Source organism: Schistocerca gregaria, chromosome 7 (assembly GCF_023897955.1).
Source record: "Schistocerca gregaria isolate iqSchGreg1 chromosome 7, iqSchGreg1.2, whole genome shotgun sequence".
Lineage (NCBI taxonomy): Eukaryota > Metazoa > Arthropoda > Insecta > Orthoptera > Acrididae > Schistocerca > Schistocerca gregaria.
In genome coordinates, this window is record NC_064926.1 from 217975838 (window position 1) to 217998845 (window position 23008).

A 23008-nucleotide genomic window follows, 5' to 3' on the forward strand; every position below is an offset into this window, starting at 1 on the left:
CTTCCTTTTTAACCTTTTGCAAACAATACCTTTTTGTTCCTGAAGAAGGAACTATTAATTTTAAAAACTAAGATAGTGCTGTTTATTTTTGTATGTGTCAGTCAGCTGTAGTGATATTTTATCTGGTCAGCAGTTCTATCTTGTAATAATACACATCAAAAAAGCCAATGACTGCACATTATAGAATATGGTATAGTTACATACAAAGAATAAATTGTAGAATCCCAATAGGATACAAAAGGCTAATAAATAGATAATACAATGTCAAGTCACTTAGATCACAATGAAAGCATGCATAATAAGGTTATCTTGATTGAACAAGGTTAGGTAGTTTCAGTGCAACACCTGTTTCTGCATTATACGTCATATTCAATTATTGTCCACTATGTGACTGCTAGTTGCTTTAAATAATTTTTTATATAATTCAAGTCATCTCTATTGAAGTTAACATTCAGATGATGCATATTTATTGTTACCGGTCACATCAATGATAACCAACTTGTAGAGAGCATAAAAAATTAAGTATGAGTCTAATGTTGAGGGTTGCATTCATTAGAAATCAAGACACCACTGTTTAATGAGTCATATATCAACTTTCTTACTTCCTGTCATTGTTCTGTGAATGTGACAACTCTTGGAAAATGGTGTTGTGGTCGCTTCCTGCTCATCGACTTGTTCCTTCTTACTTATGCATGCAGGAGTGTAAGGCTAGTTGTGACTTAGTATGAAATTTGAGTGCATGGACAGGGCAAAAAGACTGATTGTCTGGATCAGATGACCTGTGATAAAGCTGTGTTTTGTGAGCCTGTGGAGGATCTGAGATGAAAATTAAGTGTTGCCGTGTATGCAGTTACAGCTATTCCCCATTAGAGGAAGAGTGATGTCTGGAAAAAGTTCAGTGCTATAGATAACACTTCAAATGAAAAACATATGAAGTTTGTTCAGTGGAAAACAAGGGAAAAAAGAGAGAGATGAAGAGGAAGAAAGATTGTATTCTTGTTTATTCCACCTCCACCATGAGGAATGTTATTTTCTCCATCAAATGAAAACTGAGTGCTGAACATCACTGTTTTACCCCTGTGACCAAAATGAATGCAATTTGTCCGTTATTTTGGTCATGGTAACTTGTATTTGTGTAGCATTTCTGGAACGTTTTTGAAACTGCTGTAAATTTATTTTAATAACTAATCACCATTTAGAAAATATACTTCATCCTCATGCCTGTTTTATTGTTGGCACAGACTCAGTAATGTGTCAAAAGTCTTTGTATGTTGATGCCATTGTTAGACATTCTCTAAACAGAGATTAAATATTAAAATAAACATGATGCACACAAACATATATGTGTATGTGTATGTAATGTACATACACATACATTCATATCTACATACATATAGGCACACATATGAGAGGGAGATGCAAAAATAATGGGAATTTTTGTTATTTTGCATTTTTATTGAGCTCTACATTCACAGTACTTTAGCCCTTTCACAGTACTCTCCATGTGCATTAATGCACTTCTCCTAATCTTTTTCCACTGCTGAAAACAATTCTGGAACTCATGTAGCAGAATACTGTTTAAAGCCTTTGGCATGTTTTCTCTGTCATCATCCACATCACTAGATGCTTTCAGAAGCTGCTTCATCCATAGGACCAAAAAAATAAGAAAGTCAGACAGACCCAGATTGTATGAGTAGAGTGGATGAGACATGAGCACCAAGTTGTTTTTTGCCATAAACTATTGGATCATCAGAGCTGTGAGGTCTTGTCTTGGTGGAGCAACCAGTTACATTTCCCCACAAATCTGGCTGTTTTCATCGCTTACTCCCCCATAGTCTTTATAATACATCCAGACAAAAATGTTGGTATACTGTTTGTCCTGGTGGAATGAACTCCTTGTGAACAATGCCATTGACATAAAAAAGGAAAAAAATCAACATTGTTTTCACATTGGATCACGCTTGATATGCTTTTTTAAATCAAGGTGACTTTTGGATTTTCCACTGGCTCGATGCTTGCATTGATTCTGGGTCATATCGGTAGCACCAATTCTGACTGCCAGCCAGAATTCTTTTAAGAATAGTTGGATTTTTCTACACTTCATTCTTCAAGTTGTGGCAAATATTCACGTGGTTTTCTCTTTGGTCATCTGTGAGCAAGTGAGGAACAGATTTTGCAGATACACATCTCATGTGCAAATCTTTGGTTAAAATTCACTGGACTGTGCACCATGACACTTTTGTTTCCTCAGAAATTTGGTCCACAGTCCTTTGATGATCTTCATCAATTGCAAGATTATGGCAATGTTTCTGCCTGTCGAAGGATGACCAGGGAGGCATGTCTTCAGATCACATGATGCCAGATTTGAAATGAGACAATCTTTTATAGAACTGTGATTTCCCCAAAGCATCATCATTAAAGGCTTCCTGAAACATTCCAGTAGTCTCAGCTGCAGTTTTCCTGAACAGAAAATAAAATTTCATACAGGCTCTTTTTTGCTCCTTCTTTTTGGTTATGCCATTAATCACAGAAAGACTAAACATGAACACAAACAGCAGACAGCAACATCTTAATTACAGAAAGTAGCAAATAAAACTTTGAAAATGATATTAAGACCATCACAGAGAAGATAGTACAGCACTTTGATGCAAACAGTTTGATTATAAATCTGGAAAAAAACTTTTGTAGTGGATATTTTCATGATCCAGAATAGGACACCAGCTAATCCTGGTGGACAAAAAATTGAGAAAACAGGGAGTACAAAATTTATTGGTATATGGATTCAACAAAACAAGAAATGGGATACACACGTGGACTATGTGAACAAAAAATTGAGCAAAACATGTTTTGTAATGAGAGTAATAAGAAACTGTATATCTCATGGTAATCTCAGGACCATATATTTTGCTTACATTCATTCAGTATTGAAATATGGTGTAGTTTTTGGGGAAATTGTGGAGCTAGTCAGGAGTCATTTAGATTGCAGAAAAAGATTATTAGATTAATGGAAGGGTTAGATCAAAGATCACCATGAAAGCCACTATTTAGGCAAAATAAAATAATATCACTTCCATGTATTTATAGACTTGAAAATGTAATTATTATAAAAGAAAAACTAAACAGCAGCAGTCCAAGCATCATCCATAATGAATCTGTATATAGCTACCACAGAAGGCAAATAAATGATGTACATGTACAACAGACAAACACAGCGCTATTACAGAAAGGCATACTCCACTCTGGCATCAAATTGCACAATACTCTACCCAAAGCCACAAAAACAATAATGGACTTAAGCAAGTTCAAATCAACTGTGAAGGATCACTTGGTAGAGCACTGCTTCTATACAGTAAGGGAACACCTAGAAAAATAAAACTGCTTCACTGATTAAGACTGTTTTTATAAAATGTGTAGAGTAAGAAAATATTGCATAACTTTATCTTCTGTTAAAATATGTCTAAAAAAAAGAAAAAAAATCAAGACATGTGTATTGTAATTAATGAATGGTCCAATATCTTTTGGACACTGTACAGTCCTAGATTCACAGGACCATTAAATAAATAACCACCACAAACACACCACTCGCTCCAACTGACACCACCTTACTGAGTGATGTGGGAGACTCCAAACTTACACCACCTAGTGACACAGCATGTAACTACAAAACAACCATGCACAACAATTTGATTCTAGCTATTTTTGGGTCCTCCTTCATATGAACACACATACATTCATGCATACATACATATGTACATACATACATATACACACATATACACATATATAAAGGGTGAACCAGAACTACACTGACAAACTTTCAAGGGTTGTTCAGGGATACCATCTGAGTATTTTAGTGTGAGATACTGATAGTCTTGGATAGCTCATTACAGAGTTGTTGCATGTTTTCCCCCAATTCGCTTTTTTTGTACTGAAAACAGTGCACAACAGCTCAACTGTCAACAGTATGCATTGTGCCTTGTTTCCATTCGCTTACCATACCTGCTGTTGACATTAGTAGTACCCATTTTACCCTTTGCCTTCAGGCTTGCATTCAGTACTGTTCAGTTCTATCTTCCATCCGTTTCTCCAGCAGTGGTAGTTGTACATTAACAGTGATACACAGCAGTATGGGTAAGTTTACTGATGATGTGCACTTTGTGTATGGGTTCACTGAATGCACAGAAGAGCTGTACAATGACACTATGTTGAGTTGTTCCTGCTGCAACAACAAAACAAATCATAGTACAATGTTTCATCTGAGGGTTGTTGAATTACTAGTGTTGTGTGTTGTAATTTTTGATTTCTGCATGTTACAGTCTTCTTCACTGTTGTGATCACTTTTTCACAGAAACAAGGGTAATTGCTATAACAGATTGACTCATTTATAATTACATTATTACTCTGTAATGAGTCTCTAATCAATCAGTCATGGTATTGATATGTATTAATTGCCATGCTCAATGATTGTGTATGTAATGGCAATGCCACAAGTTCTCACTTATACTTGCAGACTCATATACTCGCTCTGATTTTGGCACTGGTATTGCCACTTGCACCAGACAACAGTTTCAAGTGACAAGTTTTCAGTTAAATGGGTAGCAGTGGAGACTTGAAGGTCAAATCTCTGAGCACATAGAGATAGCAACTTTAGATATGATGCCATAGGACCCACTGGAGCTCATTTCTGACCTCTACCAACATGGTTATAATATGATACACAGTTATGTCAAGGTATGCCAATAAGACACAAAAACTTCGAAGAAATTGTTAAACAAATAACCATTCATAATAATACCGAGGACTGTTTTTACAGAATTTTACTAATACTCACTGACTTATCTACATTATGCATTGGAGGTTAAACCATGACTCACTGTAGCATTGTCCGCAGAGCCTATTTAAAGATTGACTTCAAAAGGTTTTTACAAAACAGTAAAATACGGAGCTATTACATACCCAGTAGTAATATAAAAGACTGGAATGAAAGATAATGCACACACACTTTTGTCAATAAAGTTATTTTGTTTAACTGCGGACAGTGTGTCTTTAAAATGACATAAATATCAGTTCTATTTTTCTGGATATTCCCGAGTGTACTTTTATCACCATGTTTTACAAAGCTCACCAAGAAATTTCTAGAAACTCACATTTTACATTTGGAACATTTCATTAACTGGATTGTATTCTAGTAGACATATACATTCGCAAGTACATCGAAGTTGGAATTACAATACAATACTAACGCTGAGATTTTGAAAAGACTTCATATTATGGTTCAAACATACAGGCATTATTATGGGACAAAACAAGAGTTTGGAATAAAAACATATAGAATTACATCAGTTTCGTACAAGGTAAAATGTTCTTTGTAAAGATTGAAATGAGGGCTTTCAAACAAGATACATCACTCCTGAGCCAACTTCCATAGTTGAGTAGTCAGTGTACATGGCTGCCATGCCAAACACCAAGGTTTTATTCCCAGTACTCCCAAGGATTTTTTCTTGGTGGGAGGATTGGAACAGGTGCACTCAGTCTCAGCATGCCAATTTGGGAGCTGTATTAAAATAGTACATAGAAATGTTCATTTCCATTTATTAGCAGAAGTAACTTTTGTTTGTTTCTTAATAACTAATTTTTGTGTGCTAATTGTGTAGAAATCCATTAATTGGAGCTGTTTATTTATGTACATAATGACCAGTGTGAGGCATTGATCATTGAACAGTTTATTCTTTAATTTTTGCATCTTTCTAATGACTCTATGTAACTGTTTTATGAAGTACATGTTGCTGTAACCTGTAAACTCTCAGATGATATTTAAAGTAAGATAATGTTTTGCTATCCATAGATATAGAGGAGTGCAGACAAGCACATTGAAAAAAGAGTGACATATCACGATTTCTTCATTTTCCCTCTCTCTTATCTTTTATTTTCTTAAGGCATGTGTTGGTGAATGTAGTCTACCAGACTATTAAATTTGGCAGAACCAGTAAGTAGTGTAATTCAATTCTTTTTTTTTTTAGTCATTCAATTTTTTTCAGTTGATACTAGAAGTATATTTTAAAATCTATTGCAGAACTACATGTTTGGAATTGCTGGAGTGAAACTTACAAGCCGTCTGCGTGTAAACACTTTTCAGTCTATGCTTAATCAGGAAATTGCTTGGTATGATGATGAGAAGAACAGAGTTGGAATTCTTTCAGCAAGGCTGTCTGGGGATGCATCTAGTGTTCAAGGAGTAAGTAAAATACGTAATGTTAACTTAGAGTTTTATTTGCCAATACAGTGCCAGAAGAAGAAAAAGTTATATACACACGTGTGTAGCTGTAACTTTGACACAAAATAGTAGTGCAATACACAGCTATACAACTCTCTAAGATTTTATTAATGGAAAGAAAATGTCAATCATGTAGAAGTAGTTGTTTTTCAACAGAAATTATAGGTTTTCCTCCTTGCAAATTTCTTCTGTATCACAGAGGGATTCTTGACTAGACATAAAGTAAATGATTATGAACTTTTAGTAATGAACATGCAGCCATATAAACACATTGTTTAAAGAAGTATGTGAATTATTTGTTCACCAAATAGCAGAAGCATAGAATTGTTATCAGGCACATAAAAAAAAGAATGAAAATTACTAGCTTTCAGAATAACTCCTACACACACACACACACACACACACACACACACACACACACACACACACACACACAACACAACACAACACAACACAACATTTGCCCCTACATTGTGCTGGCACAGTTTAGGGGCACAGGTGTCTGTGTGTATATGCATAAGAGTGTATGATTTGTGTGTGTGTGTGTGTGTGTGTGTGTGTGTGTGTGTGTGTGTGTGTGTGTGTGTGTGTGTGTGTGTGTACGTACTCTAGCTCACCAAAGAATTTATTCAGAAAACTAGGAAGTTTTCTTTCTCTTTTGTGTATGTCTGTCGATAACTCAATGCTTTTGCTATTCGGTGAGCACTTTCCGTTGCTCCTAAATTATTTACATTCTACCAGAACTTTCCACTGTATAAAATATTTGGTCAGTTGACACATTCTTTATCATAACATTCATTGCCAATGTGATATGAAAAACAGATAAGTTCTTTGCAAGGCACTGGCTGTGTGTATAGATGAGAGAGACACTTTTACTAAAATTAAAAAAAAAGAGCAAAATCTTGTGCAATTTTCTGATTTTTTTGTCTGAGGTGATTGGTTGAATGTCCTCACCTCTAATTTATCACCATACTGGAATTCCTAATATCATGCTCCAGTAAACTGAAATCTTTTATTAGCAAGACTGATGAAATGTGTCTTCACAATATAAATGGAAATAAAACATGCAGAGAGTGACTGCAGATAAAGGTGTTTGAAATAACATACATGTCATTTCTTTCTGTCCCTCAACTACTGTTATTTCATTTCCTACTATGAGTACTCGCGTAGTGCATTAATTATATTAGGCTCTTGGTATCCCAAGAATCTGTTATATCAAATATGCAACTAATGCCTTTTGACACACAAACTAGCTGAAATATAATCAGCAGCAAGGTGCATTTGTTTGACAGTGTTCAAATAAATAGAACAACTTGGAATTTACTTCTTTCCATAAAATTAGTTTTGTCTCATTGTAAGCATATTATACACAGCAGTTAATTAATGCACAACTAATCTAAAATACTGGCCCCACATTAAAAATATCATTCCAGATCTGCTCAATGTTACTATTAATTGTCTTGAGAAGATGTATTTCTAAGGACTGTTAATAGACATGATTTAAAATACAAAAAAAGAAAACTATTCCTATCTTTCAGAACTGTTAGTTACTTCCTTAGGGAAGACAGAGGCCTAGGCTAAGCAAGGTTGGGGAAGAAAGGTAGGTCACTCTCACACCAGGTTGAGCTAGGAGGTGTGGGAGTGGGTTGTGTGGGTAAGGGGGCAGGGGGGGGGGGGAGGCACCTGTTAAGATGAACTATCAGTATCAAAGTTGAGTATAGTCTTTAACTACTTTTGAAACCTACCTACCAGCAGTACTTGTAATTTTGCTTGTTGAAGATAAGTAATGGCTGATCATTTTGTCTCTTTGTAGTTTTATCTATTTCTAAAGTGAAGTTTTCTTTTGATGCACTTATAAATCAACCATCAAATACAGCATAACAAACGAACATGAAATACTTCAAAGTACAAAAAAAGCATCGGTCAGCAACGTCAAAAGGAGCACAAATAGAAAGAAAACTGACACAGACTTTACAAAGAATACAATCAGTTCCCCACTACTTAGCAAAAGATTTATTATTTCACAGTTAAATGAAGAAAAGCAGAACAATATAAAGAATAATTAATACAGTGTTGTCACGTGTCAGACTCCAATTATAACAGATTTTCTACAACACAGGAGTCATCGGACTGAAAATAACTTTGAAGACATGCATAAAAAAATTCAACAAAACAAGAAGTTGAACTGTTCCTGAATGAAACATGACAAGATGTACAATGCCTTAATGGGCATGGGCTAAATGAAGCAGAATTTTGCACTCTAAGAAAATTAGCGGTCTACAAGACACTGAAAATTGTAAATGTATATACCTTCCAGAATTTTGTTCGTATACTGGTCCTCAAGTGTTAATATTGCAACCTTTCTGAAAAAGCTAGCAAAATTGTTACTGTAGTTTAAAATGAAGGAAGTTATAATATGTTGAGACCACAACAAAACTCAAAAACAGAAGTAAAGCAAGACAAGAGAGAAATCAGGATTATCAGTCTACAGAATATGAATATTTTAAAAATAATGACTGAAACAATGCAAGTATAAATGAGAAGTATGATGCATTTTTTGACCCACTAATGCCTCATTTTCATGCAGTCTTCATCAAAATTACCTGTCATAATAAGCAAGGTCACAGTAGGCAATGGATTACCAAAACAATAATCTGATGTAGAAAACAACCAAAGTTGCAAAATTCAGTTCAGTGATTGATTTAGGGTATCTGGTCATCAATTAAATAAAAAGAACTCAGTTTTGCAACTTTGGCTGTTTTCTATATCAAACTGGTTAACACAAGTTGCTGTCCTGTCATTAACCAACATGCTGGAAACCCAAAAACCCAAAAAATAGTTGAACTTGGGGCTAAAAGGAAGGAACTCAGAAAAGGAGAGAATCTGGAGACATACAAACAGTATCAGATGAAGTACAAGCAGTTAATAAGGTAGTAGGACATGTAAATTGATATTGACAGCTTACTCTTTACCCCTTTTGTTACTGTTATTGTTACTTTGTGGCTATTATGTGCTTATGTGTATGTAATCAGAGTAGTACACTGATTTTCACAAAGCTTTTAGCATAATTACATTTAAAACACTCAAACAGAAGGTTATGGGTCCAGAACTAGGTGTGAAATCAATGTTTTATAACTGTTAAATAATGGAAGTCATGCAAAAATCCAGAGTTGGTCCATAAGTCATATGTGTGCTGATTACCTTTTTATTTTCATCAGTTGATCATTCATGTATGCAGGCTACTATTCATGTCTTACATTCAGGTCTAAAAATGAGTTGAACAGCTTCATCTGGACTCCCAGTAGTTGAAAATTTCATCAGACAAGAAAATTATTTGATGTTGACATTTACCATGAAGGTGCTCTTAGTCCATGATGAACTGTGGGATGTTATAGAGAACTCTCCTTTGTATCTGATGAAACTGTATGCTTCTTGAAAGAAAAGAGACATAAAAGCACAAACCCGGGTTGTACTCATCATGGACAAGACAAATTATTCTCATATAAGAGACACAAATGTGGCACCAGAAGCTTGGACGGCCCTGGAAAAAGCATTTGAAGACTCTGGATGCGTATGTAGACTGGGCTTACTTAGAACATTAATTATAACCAAGATACATACATGCAAGTTGGTAAATGATTATTGTGATCGACTCACAATGACCACATTTATGTTAAATGAAATGAAGTTCCCAGTGAGTGAAGAGTGAAAAGGAACCGTCTGGATTACCTGATCATTATCAACATTTGGTTACATCACTTGAAAACAGTGGCACATGTATCACCAGAGATTCTATTAAAGTAAAAGTACTACAAGACATTAAACCTGAAGACATAAATGGAAATGAAGAATTTCATCAAAAAAAGTTTTGCATCACCCTGGTCCCCAGAACTCCTGAAGATAGACATTGATTGTGGATTTTGTATCACAGACACAGCCCCTTTGGTTGTTCAGAGATGTCACTAAAACCACTCAAAGATGTAAACAACCATGCATGAGCAGCGCCTATTAGACAGAGGGAGTCCGACAGCAAATTAATTCCAGCCATTCCACCAGGAAGGAGGTACACGGCTCATGTTGTCAGTAGTTCAACAATGCCTAGATGATCACATCCACATTGTTACTTTGTGCCTGGAAGGGCTCTCAACAAGGTTGTCCAGGTGTCTTGGAGTGAACCAAAGTGATGTTGTCCAGACATGAAGGAGATACAGACAGAGAGGAACTGTTCATGACATGCCTCGCTCAGGCAGCCCAAGGGCTACTACTACAGTGGATGACCACTACCTACAGATTATGGCTTGGAGGAACCCTGAAAGCAATGCCACCATGTTGAATAATGCCTTTCATGCAGCCGCAGGACATCGTGTTACGACTCAAACTGTGTGCAAAAGGCTACATGATGTGCAACTTCACTCCCGACGTCCATGGCTAGGTCCATCTTTGCAACAACGACATTATGCAGCATGGTACAGGTGGGCCCAAAAACATGCCAAATGGACCGCTTGGGACTGGCATCATTTTCTCTTCACCAATGAGTGTCGCATATGCCTTTGACCAGACAATCGTCAGAGACATGTTTGGAGGCAACCTGGTCAGGCTGAACGCCCGTAGACACACTGTCTAGTGAGTGCAGCAAGGTGGAGGTTCCCTGCTGTTTTGAGGTGGCATTGTGTGGAGTTGACATATGTCGCTGGTGGTAATGGAAGGTGACATAACGGCTGTACGATACGTGAATGCCACCCTTCACTGATAGTGCAACCATATTGGCAGTGTATTGGTGAGGCATTCGTCATCATGGACGACAATTCGCACCTCCATCATGCACATCTAGTGAATGACCACCTTCATGGTAACAACATCGCTCGACTAGAGTGGCCAGCGTGTTCTCAGATGTGAACCCTATCAAACATGCCTGGGATAGGTTGAAAAGTGCTGTTTATGGACGACGTGACCAACCAACCACTCTGAGGGATCTACCCAAATCAGTGTTGAGGAGTGGGACAGTCTGGACCAACAGTGCCTTGATGAACCTGTGGATAGTATGCCACGATGAATACAGGCATGCATCGATGCAAGAGGATGTGCTACTGGGCATTAGAAGTACTAGTGTGTACAGCAATCTGGACCACCACCTCTGAAGAGCCCTCTGTGCACCATGCAATGTGTGGTTTTTGTGAGCAATAAGAAAGGTTGGAAATGATGTTTATGTTGATCTCTATTCCAATTTTCTGTACAGGCTCTGGAACACTCAGAAGCAAGGTGATGCAAAACTTTTTTTTGATGTGTGTGTGTGTGTAAATACACGGAGTCATAGAAATAAAAGCTACAGCAACAACAAATCGAACCATATTGCTAAATATTGTTCTAGGAAGAGTGAAAAAGGAGGAAGCTCATAAAAATGATAAAGAAAATTTAACCAGAAAACAGTCTGAACACAAGAAAGCCTTTCTTGTACAGATTCTACACAGTGTCTGAAAGGGAGAAGTGGTATTTAGATTCTTGTGCTTTCGTGCACATCACTAATGATAAAGGAAAGGTTCATAATACGAAGCCATGTAACGGCTCTGTGATCAGTGCATAAGGTGATGGTTTAGTAGCAAAGACATCTGGAAATGTTGATCTTAACTTCTGTACTAGTGATAAAACAGTGGAAATAGAAGCATCTGATATCATTCAGATACCAGACTCAGCCATGGATTTCCTGTCAGTTAGTAAAATTGTTAGTAAACGGCATAAAGTGATGTTTAACAAAAAGGTAGATTCACCTACAATGCAGGAGGAGAACTAGTTGCCAAAGCATCAACTAAGAATGGCATCTGTTGTTTGAATTCAAGTGAACTGAAACAGTGTTACAACACAAAAGGTAATGGAGTCCTATGGCATCGCAGGCTTGGACATATGAATCTCAGAAGCATGCTGGAATTGGCAAAGGTTTCAATAGTATTAAATGAGTATAGTGCACTCAAAGATCAATATGAATTGTGCATCATGGGAAAACAGTCACATCTTCTGTTCAAAACTGTAAAAGGTATTCTAAAAGCATCTTGGACTTACTATATTCTGATTGTGTGGGCCAATGGAGACTGCATCTGTTGGAGGAAATTGTTATTTTTTTCACATTAATTGATGATTTATCAAGATTAAGAGTCATTTACATTTTAAAGAAAAAGTCTGAGGTCACTCAGATTTTTAAAAACTTCAGTACCATGATGGAAAAACAGACATACAAAAGTATCAGGAAGTCATGGTCTGACAGTGGAAAGGAATATGCCCATGAAGAACTCGAAAGATTTCTAAATTTTGAAGGTATCACATCTGCTACATTACGATACAATCCACTGCAAAACAGTGTTTCTGAGAGAGCTAAACATATAGAGCTAATCTAATGTATCTTGGCAAAGTTCTTACCATGATGTTTGATGTCAGTTTACACAAGGAGCACTGGATTGAAGCTGTGTCTACAGCTGCATACCTATCAAATCACTCTCTGTGCACCACACTTGGAGATAAAATACCATATGAATTTTGGTAAAGGAGAAAGCCTTCTTTACCATACTCAAAAAGTTTTGGCTGCAGCACAAAAGTTCACATTCTGAAACCAAACTGCAAGAATGGATGAGAAGTCACAGAAGCTGACATTTTTTGGATACTGCCAAGCAACAAAAGGCTGTCAAATCATTGATAAGGAGACTTTCCAGATAATTGTCAGTGGGCTTGTAAATTTCATGAAGGATGAGAATTTTCTGAGTTCAAAGATAGAAGAACCTATGATCATCTGTCACTTATGATTAGAACAATAAGCAGTTCTTCATGACATAAATATTCTGAAATGTACTGAAAAAAGAATTAAATCAGCCAATAGTGATAATGAACCATTTATGATTTTTCAAAGACTTTAGAAAGTGCTGTTACAAGAGAGGTATGACACTATGATTTTTTCTACTTCTTGTACGGTTTATGGGGGCCATACCTATCATGTCTATAGAGTTAGGGAAAAGTTCTTTCAGAGTTTTTATTGCCTTTTCTGAAGAGCCTTTGCATGCTGTTTTCTCAGCAACAGTTAAAAAGTGCTCATTTAAAAATTTAGCTACAATATCTTGATTTTGAACTAGCTTACCTTCATTGTTTAGAGCAATATTTTGGGTCTTGTTGAGGTAATTTGCACCAGTCTCATTTCGTATCACTTCCCACAGAGTTTTGGTTTTATTAGTGGAGTTATTAATTGTTAATCACAGATACATACTTTTTGATTTCAGAATGACCTTGTTCAATATTTTACAGCATTTTTTATAGTTATTTAAAAGGTTAGGGTCATCTGATTTTTTTGAGCCAATGTACAACTCTCTCTTTCTTTTGTAAGAAATCCTAATTCCAATGGTAATCCAAGGCTTGTTGGTGGATTTTTTAGTATGGGTTTTATATATTCTTTTTGGGAAGGTACTTTCAAATATTAGAGTCACATCATTACTGAAAAGGTTGTATTTGGAATTGTCATTTTATACATTATATACTGGACTCCAGTCTACGTTTTGGAGTTGTGAGTTAAAGATCTCAAGAGTTTCATTAGTAATTTTCCAGTTGGGATCACTATTAATCTCACAAGAACCTGAATTGTTAATGGTGAGTCTTTGTCCATCATGGTCAGAGAGACCATTCAGAACTTGCCTGACAGCTGTATCAATAAATACATTATCAGTTAATGATTTTGTTCGTGAAGTTATTCTGGTGGAAAAATTTACAACAGAAGCAAGATTATATGAGGACATCAATTTCTCAAGACCTTCTCTGTCTCTGGAATTCATTAGGAAATTTGCATTGAAGTCGCCAACAGTTATGACATCTCCACTGAGTTTAAATATGTGTATTAAGAGTGCAGCTAACTGTTTCAAAAAAATGCTTAAGTTGCCTGAAGGTGCTCTGTATAAAGCAACTACTGCTATATAAGAGTTATTTAAAGCCAGCTCCATGGCACACGCTTCAAACTGTTGATCTATACAAAAATTCAGCACATTAATTACACTACATGTGATGCTGTTTCTGACATAGATCGCTACTCCACCTTTTTCTATAAATTTCCTACAGTAAGATGTTGCTAAGCAGTAATTATCTATAGCAAGTTTTTCGATATCTGACATAACATGGTGCTCACTAAAGCACAGAACATGGGTGCAATCTATACCTCGTGGCTCCTGGATATTAATTAAGAGTTCATTAATCTTGCTGCTCAGGCAACATATGTTTTGATGGTAAATAGTCAGATTTTGATTTCCACAACCATTTATACATTTATCCCTAAAAAAGAAATATCAGTTGACAGAGTGGGTTTGGTCTTTTTCACTATCCATTTATTCAAGTTGCTCTCTTTCCATGTACTGGGAGCCTGGGAAGAATCAGCTTTACGTGGTGTTTTCAGCAGCCATTTGTCCAATGTCGTCTGTCTATACCCATTCCTGCAGTCTTCTTGTGTTGTGGAGCACTCATTCTTCAAATGTGTGTGTGTTTTGAGTATACATTGTTCCTAGCATTTATGATGATTTCACAAATAACGGACACTAAGTGACTTTTTCCGCGCCGACTGAGGTGAAGGCCATGAGCAGTGTAAAAATCTCTACTAAAATGTTGCACATTAACCATTTGTACATTTGCGTAACGGTTGCAGATTTCTGCGTATTGACTGTTTGTATATGCTACTGGCCTGTTTACACACAAGAATTGAGACAAGCCATACCTGTGTGGAATATCGAGAACAATGACGTTTGAGTCATTTAGATGGTTTAGAGCAGATTTTAGGGCATTAACAGCATGCAAACCATCGTTGTGTGTGACGTCATTTGCACCACCACATATTACAATGAAGTCTTCCTTCATTGTCTTTTGAGAGATATTGTTTACATTTGAAAGCACTTGGTCAAGACGAGCACCAGGTTTAAGTATACCGAATGTACAGAATGACTTTATTATAAATCCAAAAAAAAATATAGTGTCCATGATGTTCATGAACAAAGAAAAGGAAGATCACATAGCAATATTCAGAGATGCAAAAATACTAAAAGAAGTTACTCTATAAAATTTTTGGAATTACAGTTGACAATAAGTTCCCAATGGGTACAACATACAGATAGTGTCTGTTGTAAATTAAGCACCATAATACTTATTATGAAACAGCTTGCACAACAAGCTAACAGAAAAACTTCTATCCACAATGTACCATGTTCTAACTGAATCATGCCTACAGTATGGAATTACTGTTTGGGGAAACTCCAGCAGCAACAATACAAAAAAGAACCCCAACATTCTGATATGCAACTAGTAAAGTATCTTCATAAGATTCTACAGAGGCACTGGAAAAGGCCCTCAATACTCATGTTTGGAACTAGTAAAGCATCTTACTCAGAGTGTACAGGACAGTATGAGTGAAAGGACATCTCAAAAACTTCTGAAGGATTACTTAAAGGAAAAAGAATTTTTTAGTGTAGAGGAATACATGTGCAAAGAATGAGAAATGTTACTATTACTTCCATGAGTCTACTGTAATCATTTGGAAATATCATATTATGTTATATTCCAATGACTTGTACTATGCTGTTTTATATTGTGATACTGGTATGTAGGCTAAATATTTTAGGATATTGTGTTAAGTTTATCTGTCCTATATTATAGGTACCACATCCAGTACATGATGTAACAAAAATGGTACCAAATGAAAATCAATAAGTCAGTAATCACCACAAATGCTTACTTGAAGATCCCACCAAAACCTGCTGGGTATTTCTGTATTATTAATGTGTAGCTGGAATATCAGTTTTATGCCTTATCACTTTAAAGTGTATATAATGATTAGATCCACTAGGACACAGGACAGTACTTCTATTGAGGAGATCAACTCCTAGACAAGGTCGCACAGAACCATGGAGTCCTTCAGAGTAGAATAGTGAAAATAGTTCAGGCAACTGGAACGGAGAAGAGGTTGCAGGTCATTGAGCTTCTTGTAGGACACTTTGTATGAGGCTGAAAGGTGGCAAAAATCAAGGAAAAGATATCAGAGATTATTTAGGAAGTTAGCAAAGCACCCATTTCTCAGAAAAGCACAAAATTCTTTAAAAAAAACTGTTTCAAATTGGTGTTTTACTATATTCATTTAGGCACAATGATCCTATCAAATTTGACAAAATTGCTGGTTAAAATTATTGTGTAGCATTAAATAAATGCATTTTTACCTACAAAATACCAAAGATCTATTAAAATGATGTACTTCTTTAACTTATAAATTTTTGAATGTAACACTTATTTTTATTGGGTTTAAATACACTGAAGAGCCAAAGAAACTGGCTTATCTACCTAATATTGTGTAGGTCCCCTGCGAGCACAAAGAAGTGCTGCAGCACAACATGGCATGGACTTGACTAATGTCTGAAGTAGTGCTGGAGGGAACTGACACCATGAGTCCTGCAGGGCTGTCCATAAATCCAGAAGATAATGAGGGTGTAGAGATCTCTTCTGAACAGCATGTTGCAAGGCATCCCAGTTATGCTCAATAATCTTCATGCCTGGAGAGTTTGGTGGCCAGCGGAAGTGTTTAAACTCAGAAGAGTGTTCTTGGAGCCACTCTGTTGCAATTCTCGATGTGTGGAGTGTCGCATTGTTCTGCTGGATTTGCCCAAGTCTGTCAGAATGCGCAATGGACATGAATGGACGCAGCTGATCAGACAGGACACGTATATACATGTCATCTGTCAGAGTCGTATCTAGAGGTATCAGGGGTCCAATATCACTCGAACTGCACACGCCCCTCACCATTACAGAGGTTATCTCAATAACCATACATGTCCATTTGCTTGATACAATTTGAAGCAAGACTCATCCTACCAGGCCCCATGTTTCCAGTCATAACAGTCCAATGTCGGTGTTGACAGGCCTAGGCAAGGTGTAAAGCTTTGTGTCTTGCAATTATAAAGGGTACATGAGTGGGCCTTGGGCTCTGAAAGCGCATATTGATGAAGTTTCATAGAATGGTTCATACGCTGACACTTGTTGATGGCCCAGCGTTGAAATCTGCACCAGTTTGCAGAAGGATCACACTTCCGTCACGTTGAACGATTCTCTCCTCTCATTGTTGGTCCCATTCTTGCAGGATCTTTTTCCAGCCACTGCGATGTTGTGCATTTTATATTTTACTGGAGTCCTAATATTCACAGTACACTTGTGAAATGGTTGTACAGGGAAAAGGCCCATTTCATTGCTACCTCAGAGATGCTGTGTCCCATCACTCATGCTCTGACTGTAACATCACGTTCAAATTCATTTAAATCTTGATAACCTACCATTGCAGCAGCAATAACCAATCTAACAACTGCACCAGACACTTGTTCTATATAGGTGTTGTTGACTGCAGTGCCGTATTCTACCTGTTTACATATCTCTGTATTTGAATACACATGCCTATATGAATTTCTTGGGCACTTCAGTGTATATAAATAAAAGTAAGTGATTTCTTACTAACCAAATATAAAGCCATTATTCTTTACTGTGAGAAAAATAGCTAGGTAGGAGGAGCAAACATTAACATAAAACTAATAAATAAGTGATGAGAGCAAAATCACAAATGCTTTGTTCAGTGAGATATGAACAGGGTATACATAAGTAGCCATAATAATGAAATTGTGAAGTTGTCCTGTCAGCATCTAGTCAATAATAATCCAGTTGCTGTACATGCCAAAATAAAAATTACCATTATCCTTTACCAGTCTTATTCCTATCACTCCACTTCTGGAAACACTTGAATGGCCACTTCTGTTTTATGTTGTTGTTTGTTCATGCTTTAGTTTATTTTTGTTATCTTCTAATATGGCTGATGATTGTGTAGGCAACAGGGCTAAGAATTGGTACCATGGTTCAAGCAATATCAACTTTATTTGTTGGAGCAGTTATTGCACTTGTGTACACATGGAAACTTGCACTTGTTGCAATGGTATCAGTGCCAATTGTTTTTGGAGCAACGTTTCTTGAAGCAAAAATCATGCAGGGAGGTGGACTGGATGAGAAGAAAAAGTTGGAACAAGCAACAAAGGTAAGCAGCTTTGTGAAATTGATGATCACACATCTGAAATGTGGCCTGTCTAGGTCTAGTAGATGTAAATTTTTTATATAGACTCATTATTTTTATCACTGACTTAGAGAAGAATTCATTTCCAGTTGTTCATTCATTGTTCACTGCTTATACTGTTGCCTTCTCATTCAATTCTCTCTGCTTCTTTGTAGTCAGTTTCTTGTATGTGTAAAGCTGCTTCTGTAGTGTTATTGCTTATATTTTCACAACATATTTTTTATGATTATCTTATGTATTTCATTTGTAAGCTCATTGTTATTCATATCATAGCATCTACTAATTATCAGACTTGGTAAATATTTAAAATGGTATTTTTTATTTCTAAATTATGTCTTCATTTTGTACTTGTTTATAAAATGCTGTTGTAAAATATTTACGCAACTAATTCAATATATCTCATACATTTCTGTGTGATGAAATACGATTAAAAAAGGATAGTATATGTATTCAAGAAGGTCACAAATGACACAGATCAATAACATATCAGTCCTGAAAAATTAGTTGCATTAAGAGATGTCAACTGTACAAAGATCATTCATAGAGTTTTGATAATCACAATTTAGATTGTGGTTTTTACAGTATGTAGTAACTGCAGCTATGGAGTTGCAAGAAAGCACTTCCACTCAGTTCATTCATTCATTTGATTCTCACATCATTGGAAAGATGAATTCCATAGATATTAATTAGTCTTAATGTACTAAGAAAAAGATGACATATGAAAGGCTTTGGCTCAGTACCACAACAGCAGTTACTAAGGAAAGCATGATCAAGTAGGATTCAACAGATTTTGTGACTGAACTGAGAATTTCTTGGTAGAAAGGTGCAAACATATTTTGTGGATGGAGAATCATCAACAGTTGTATAAGTAACCTGGGGCATGCCGCAGGGAAGTGTGTTGAGACCCTTATTATTCATGGTGTGCACACTGGGGTGCAAAACAAGAATGAAAGTAACTTTTTCATCATGTGTCACTGCCAAGTAACATATCTTGGTGACACTTGGACCAGACATAAAAAGAGTAGTACAGAAGGCAACTAAAAACATATGCACTGAGACAAACAGAAATGGCAGTTTTATTCACAGACAATAATTATGTTAAAGTCACTAGATTCACAATGATCACCTGTACATGACAAATGGCAGGATATAGTTCTTGATACGGGTGTGATTACCACCAACAACAGTGCATGCTCAGTAATGAGCTCCCATGCTGACCAAAAGGCCAGCAGTATTGACCACTGCTGGATGATCATTGGTGCATCTGGACATGCTGCAATACATCTCCCCAGTGCATCCCACATGTGCTTGATGGGATTTGAGATGGGGGAGGGGGAGAGGGGGGAGGTTGGGGGGAATGATCAGGCCACTCCATTCACCAAAATCCTCTCATTCCAAGACCTCCACTAGTGCTGCTCAGTGCAGTCATACAGTGACATCCATAAATATAAATTCAAGGCCAAATGAACCTCTGATAAATGCACATGGTGACGTAGTAGAATGTCACAATAACATTGACCTTTGAGCATACAGTGTTTAAAGATTTGGAGGTCAGTATACCCATGCAACATTTGCCTCCCCACACCATAGCATCTGTACCCCAAAACAATCATGTTTGACCATGTTCTTTGGTGCTTTCATATTCCCTCCTTTCAACATATTATGGTATGCCCAGTATTTTATAATACAATGTTGCCTCAGTCTCCCCCTGTTTTCTGGAATACAGCAACATCTGGAGCAAATACTCCTCTCAAGAGAGAGAAGTTTATTCAACATCCATTCTCTTGGTCACCTCCATTGTATTTACATTACAGTCATAAGCATGCATACCACTCAACTAATCTCTGTTCCATTTGTTAGTTTCCTGTCTGCCATACCTCTCAACATACATATCTCCATTGCTTGACATGGAAACCTATGTTTATGTATGGATTACACAAGAAAAGTCTTTGCCTCATTGCTGTGATACATAACTGGTAATACACATGGAGCATATTTAGTTTACCAAAACCACACCATGCCATTCTCTCTCTCTCTCTCTCTCTCTCTCTCTCTCTCTCTCTCTCTCTCTCTCTCTCTCTCTGTGTGTGTGTGTGTGTGTGTGTGTGTGTGTGTGTGTGAGGGAGGGGGGGGGGGGGGGGGGGGTTCAAATGTATATGGGTGCAAACTTATTTAGTTTACCTTAACCACACCATGACATAGCCTCTCTCCTAGCAAACTCATCACTATTTTCAGTGTATTTTATTCTCATGGGTAAGGTAAGTGCTCAAAAGTTTGTCTTGTATAAAATTTCTTGCTTATGTTTCAGTGGTGGGCTCTGCAGAAATTGCATTATTGTTCAGTGGTACCCAGGCTTAAAATTCATAAGAATAATGGTATTTCATTCATACTTAATCCAATTTATTTTCTTTCTTTCCTTGGTTGATTTTTAGTTGCATATTTGTTCAAAATAATTATCATCTGTAACAAAGTCACATTTTTCAACATTACAGGAGATCGCATTATAAAAGGCTTCACAACTATACATCAAACAATACTAAATAGTCACTTCATAGTGTCACCAGAACACAGAGTCATTGTAAAGACAGAGAATAACATTCTGGCATGCTTTTAAAAAGCAAATGACATAAGAACTGTTTACAACAAAGTAGGAAACTGAACTGAAATATCCTGGCATGCTTTATGCTACTATTTGTAACTTGGGTGCTTGACAATGTCATTACAGTTATTTTACTAACATCCTTTTTAACATATTTATAAACTGAGACAAAATTATGTGATTTCATGTGTGGAAAAATCAAAGAACAAAAATTGTGATAAGAAAAATCTCAAACAATTATGAAATAAAAATAGAAGGTTCCAGTATGGGATGTCTATAACCGATTGTTTATATTTTCTAGTTTTGAGATTTTACGTCAGATAAAAGTGTTTCTCATAAAGCTAACTACATTTTTGTAATAAAAAGGTAACTGTTTAAACAATGGATAATAAATCATAGTCAGGAACAGTTTAAACTAGATTTCATGATTGTTGCATGTTTACATGACATTTGCTATGATTCAGATAAATTAACTCTGTTTCAAAGTGAAATTAATAGGATAACCAATTTTCTGTAATGTTATGTGTACACAGTATGAGTTTCAGAAATGTTCTTGTTAATTGTAAACAAATAAGAAAGATATTACTCCTGTAAATACTCCAATGTATCATGTGCTGTAAAGGAATTCATGTCATCATACATTTCAAATCTAAAATGGTATCTAATACTTCAATTTCAAAAGTGGTACCAAACAGTTCATTTTGTCAGATTGACCTAAATCTAGATTCTCTATACTTTGTCCACCCAGCACTTGTCTTTAGGTGTCTTAAATACAAAAGTTCATCAACTAATTCTATAACTTCATTGCCAATATGTCTAATTTATTTCTAATTTGGTCCTTGAATGTTATTGTAATGCTGTTATAATTGATTTCTGACCTATTTTCATAATTTTTCTATATTTTCTTCCTCTAGTTCAAGTTCATTTGCACTGGAGGCAAACAGTACAGTGTACAAAGGTAATAATGAAAATCATTTACCAGCAGTACCTCTGACATTTACTTACTAGAATGGCCTCACAAACTGCAGTTGGCCATGCACCTTACCAGTCTTCTCCATCCTCTTTGATCCACGTATTCTTCTCTAACTAGTGCCATTATACTTATATTCTTTCTGATTCCCTTAATCCACCTCAGGCATGGTCTTCCCTGTGTTATGTTACCTCTCAAGTCCTCTTCCACCACCTACCTGGTGATCTGCCCTTCTCAACACATTACATGTCCGCCCCCAGTAGCTGAGTGGTCAGCATGACAGAACATCAATCCGAAGAGCCCAGGTTCGATTCCCAGCTGGGTCAGAGATTTTTTCTGCTCAGGGGCTGGGTGTTATGTTGTCCTAATCATTATCATCATTTTATCCCCATCGACACGTAAGTCGCCGAAGTGGCGTCAAATCTAAAGACTTGCACCCGACAAACGGTCTACCCGACGGGATGCTCTAATCACATGACATTTATTTAACACATTACATGACTATACTACTTCAGTCTGCTCTCTTCAATCTCTGCCATAATGTTCAGTGATTTGTAGAACTCCTGCAGTCTGGGGTTTTCCTTTTTCTCCAGTTGTCTCCACCCATCCCTGGTCCAAAAAAACTGTCTCAGAACAACAGTCTCAAATCTTTTGTGCCAATGTTCAGTTCTCTGTTCCATATAATATTATGGGTTATACACTCCTGGAAATTGAAATAAGAACACCATGAATTCATTGCCCAGGAAGGGGAAACTTTATTGACACATTCCTGGGGTCAGATACGTCACATGATCACACTGACAGAACCACAGGCACATAGACACAGGCAACAGAGCATGCACAATGTCGGCACTAGTACAGTGTATATCCACCTTTCGCAGCAATGCAGATTGCTATTCTCCCATGGAGACGATCGTAGAGATGCTGGATGTAGTCCTGTGAAACGGCTTGCCATGCCATTTCCACCTGGCACCTCATTTGGACCAGCGTTCGTGCTGGACGTGCAGACTGCGTGAGACGGCGCTTCATCCAGTCCCAAACATGCTCAATGGGGGACAGATC

The 23008-nt window shown here is 36.7% G+C and overlaps 1 protein-coding gene across 7 annotated transcripts in view; it reads left to right on the top strand.

The window, feature by feature from the left end:
• Nucleotides 1–23008, top strand: part of LOC126281500 (multidrug resistance protein homolog 49-like) — a 353880-nt gene that overhangs the window by 266328 nt on the left and 64544 nt on the right. For all 7 annotated transcript variants that reach the window (XM_049980508.1, XM_049980507.1, XM_049980511.1 and 4 more), the window contains exons 17-18: nucleotides 6074–6235; nucleotides 18138–18341. In XM_049980508.1, the coding sequence (XP_049836465.1) occupies nucleotides 6074–6235; nucleotides 18138–18341 (366 nt within the window). The remainder of the gene's footprint in view (nucleotides 1–6073; nucleotides 6236–18137; nucleotides 18342–23008) is intronic.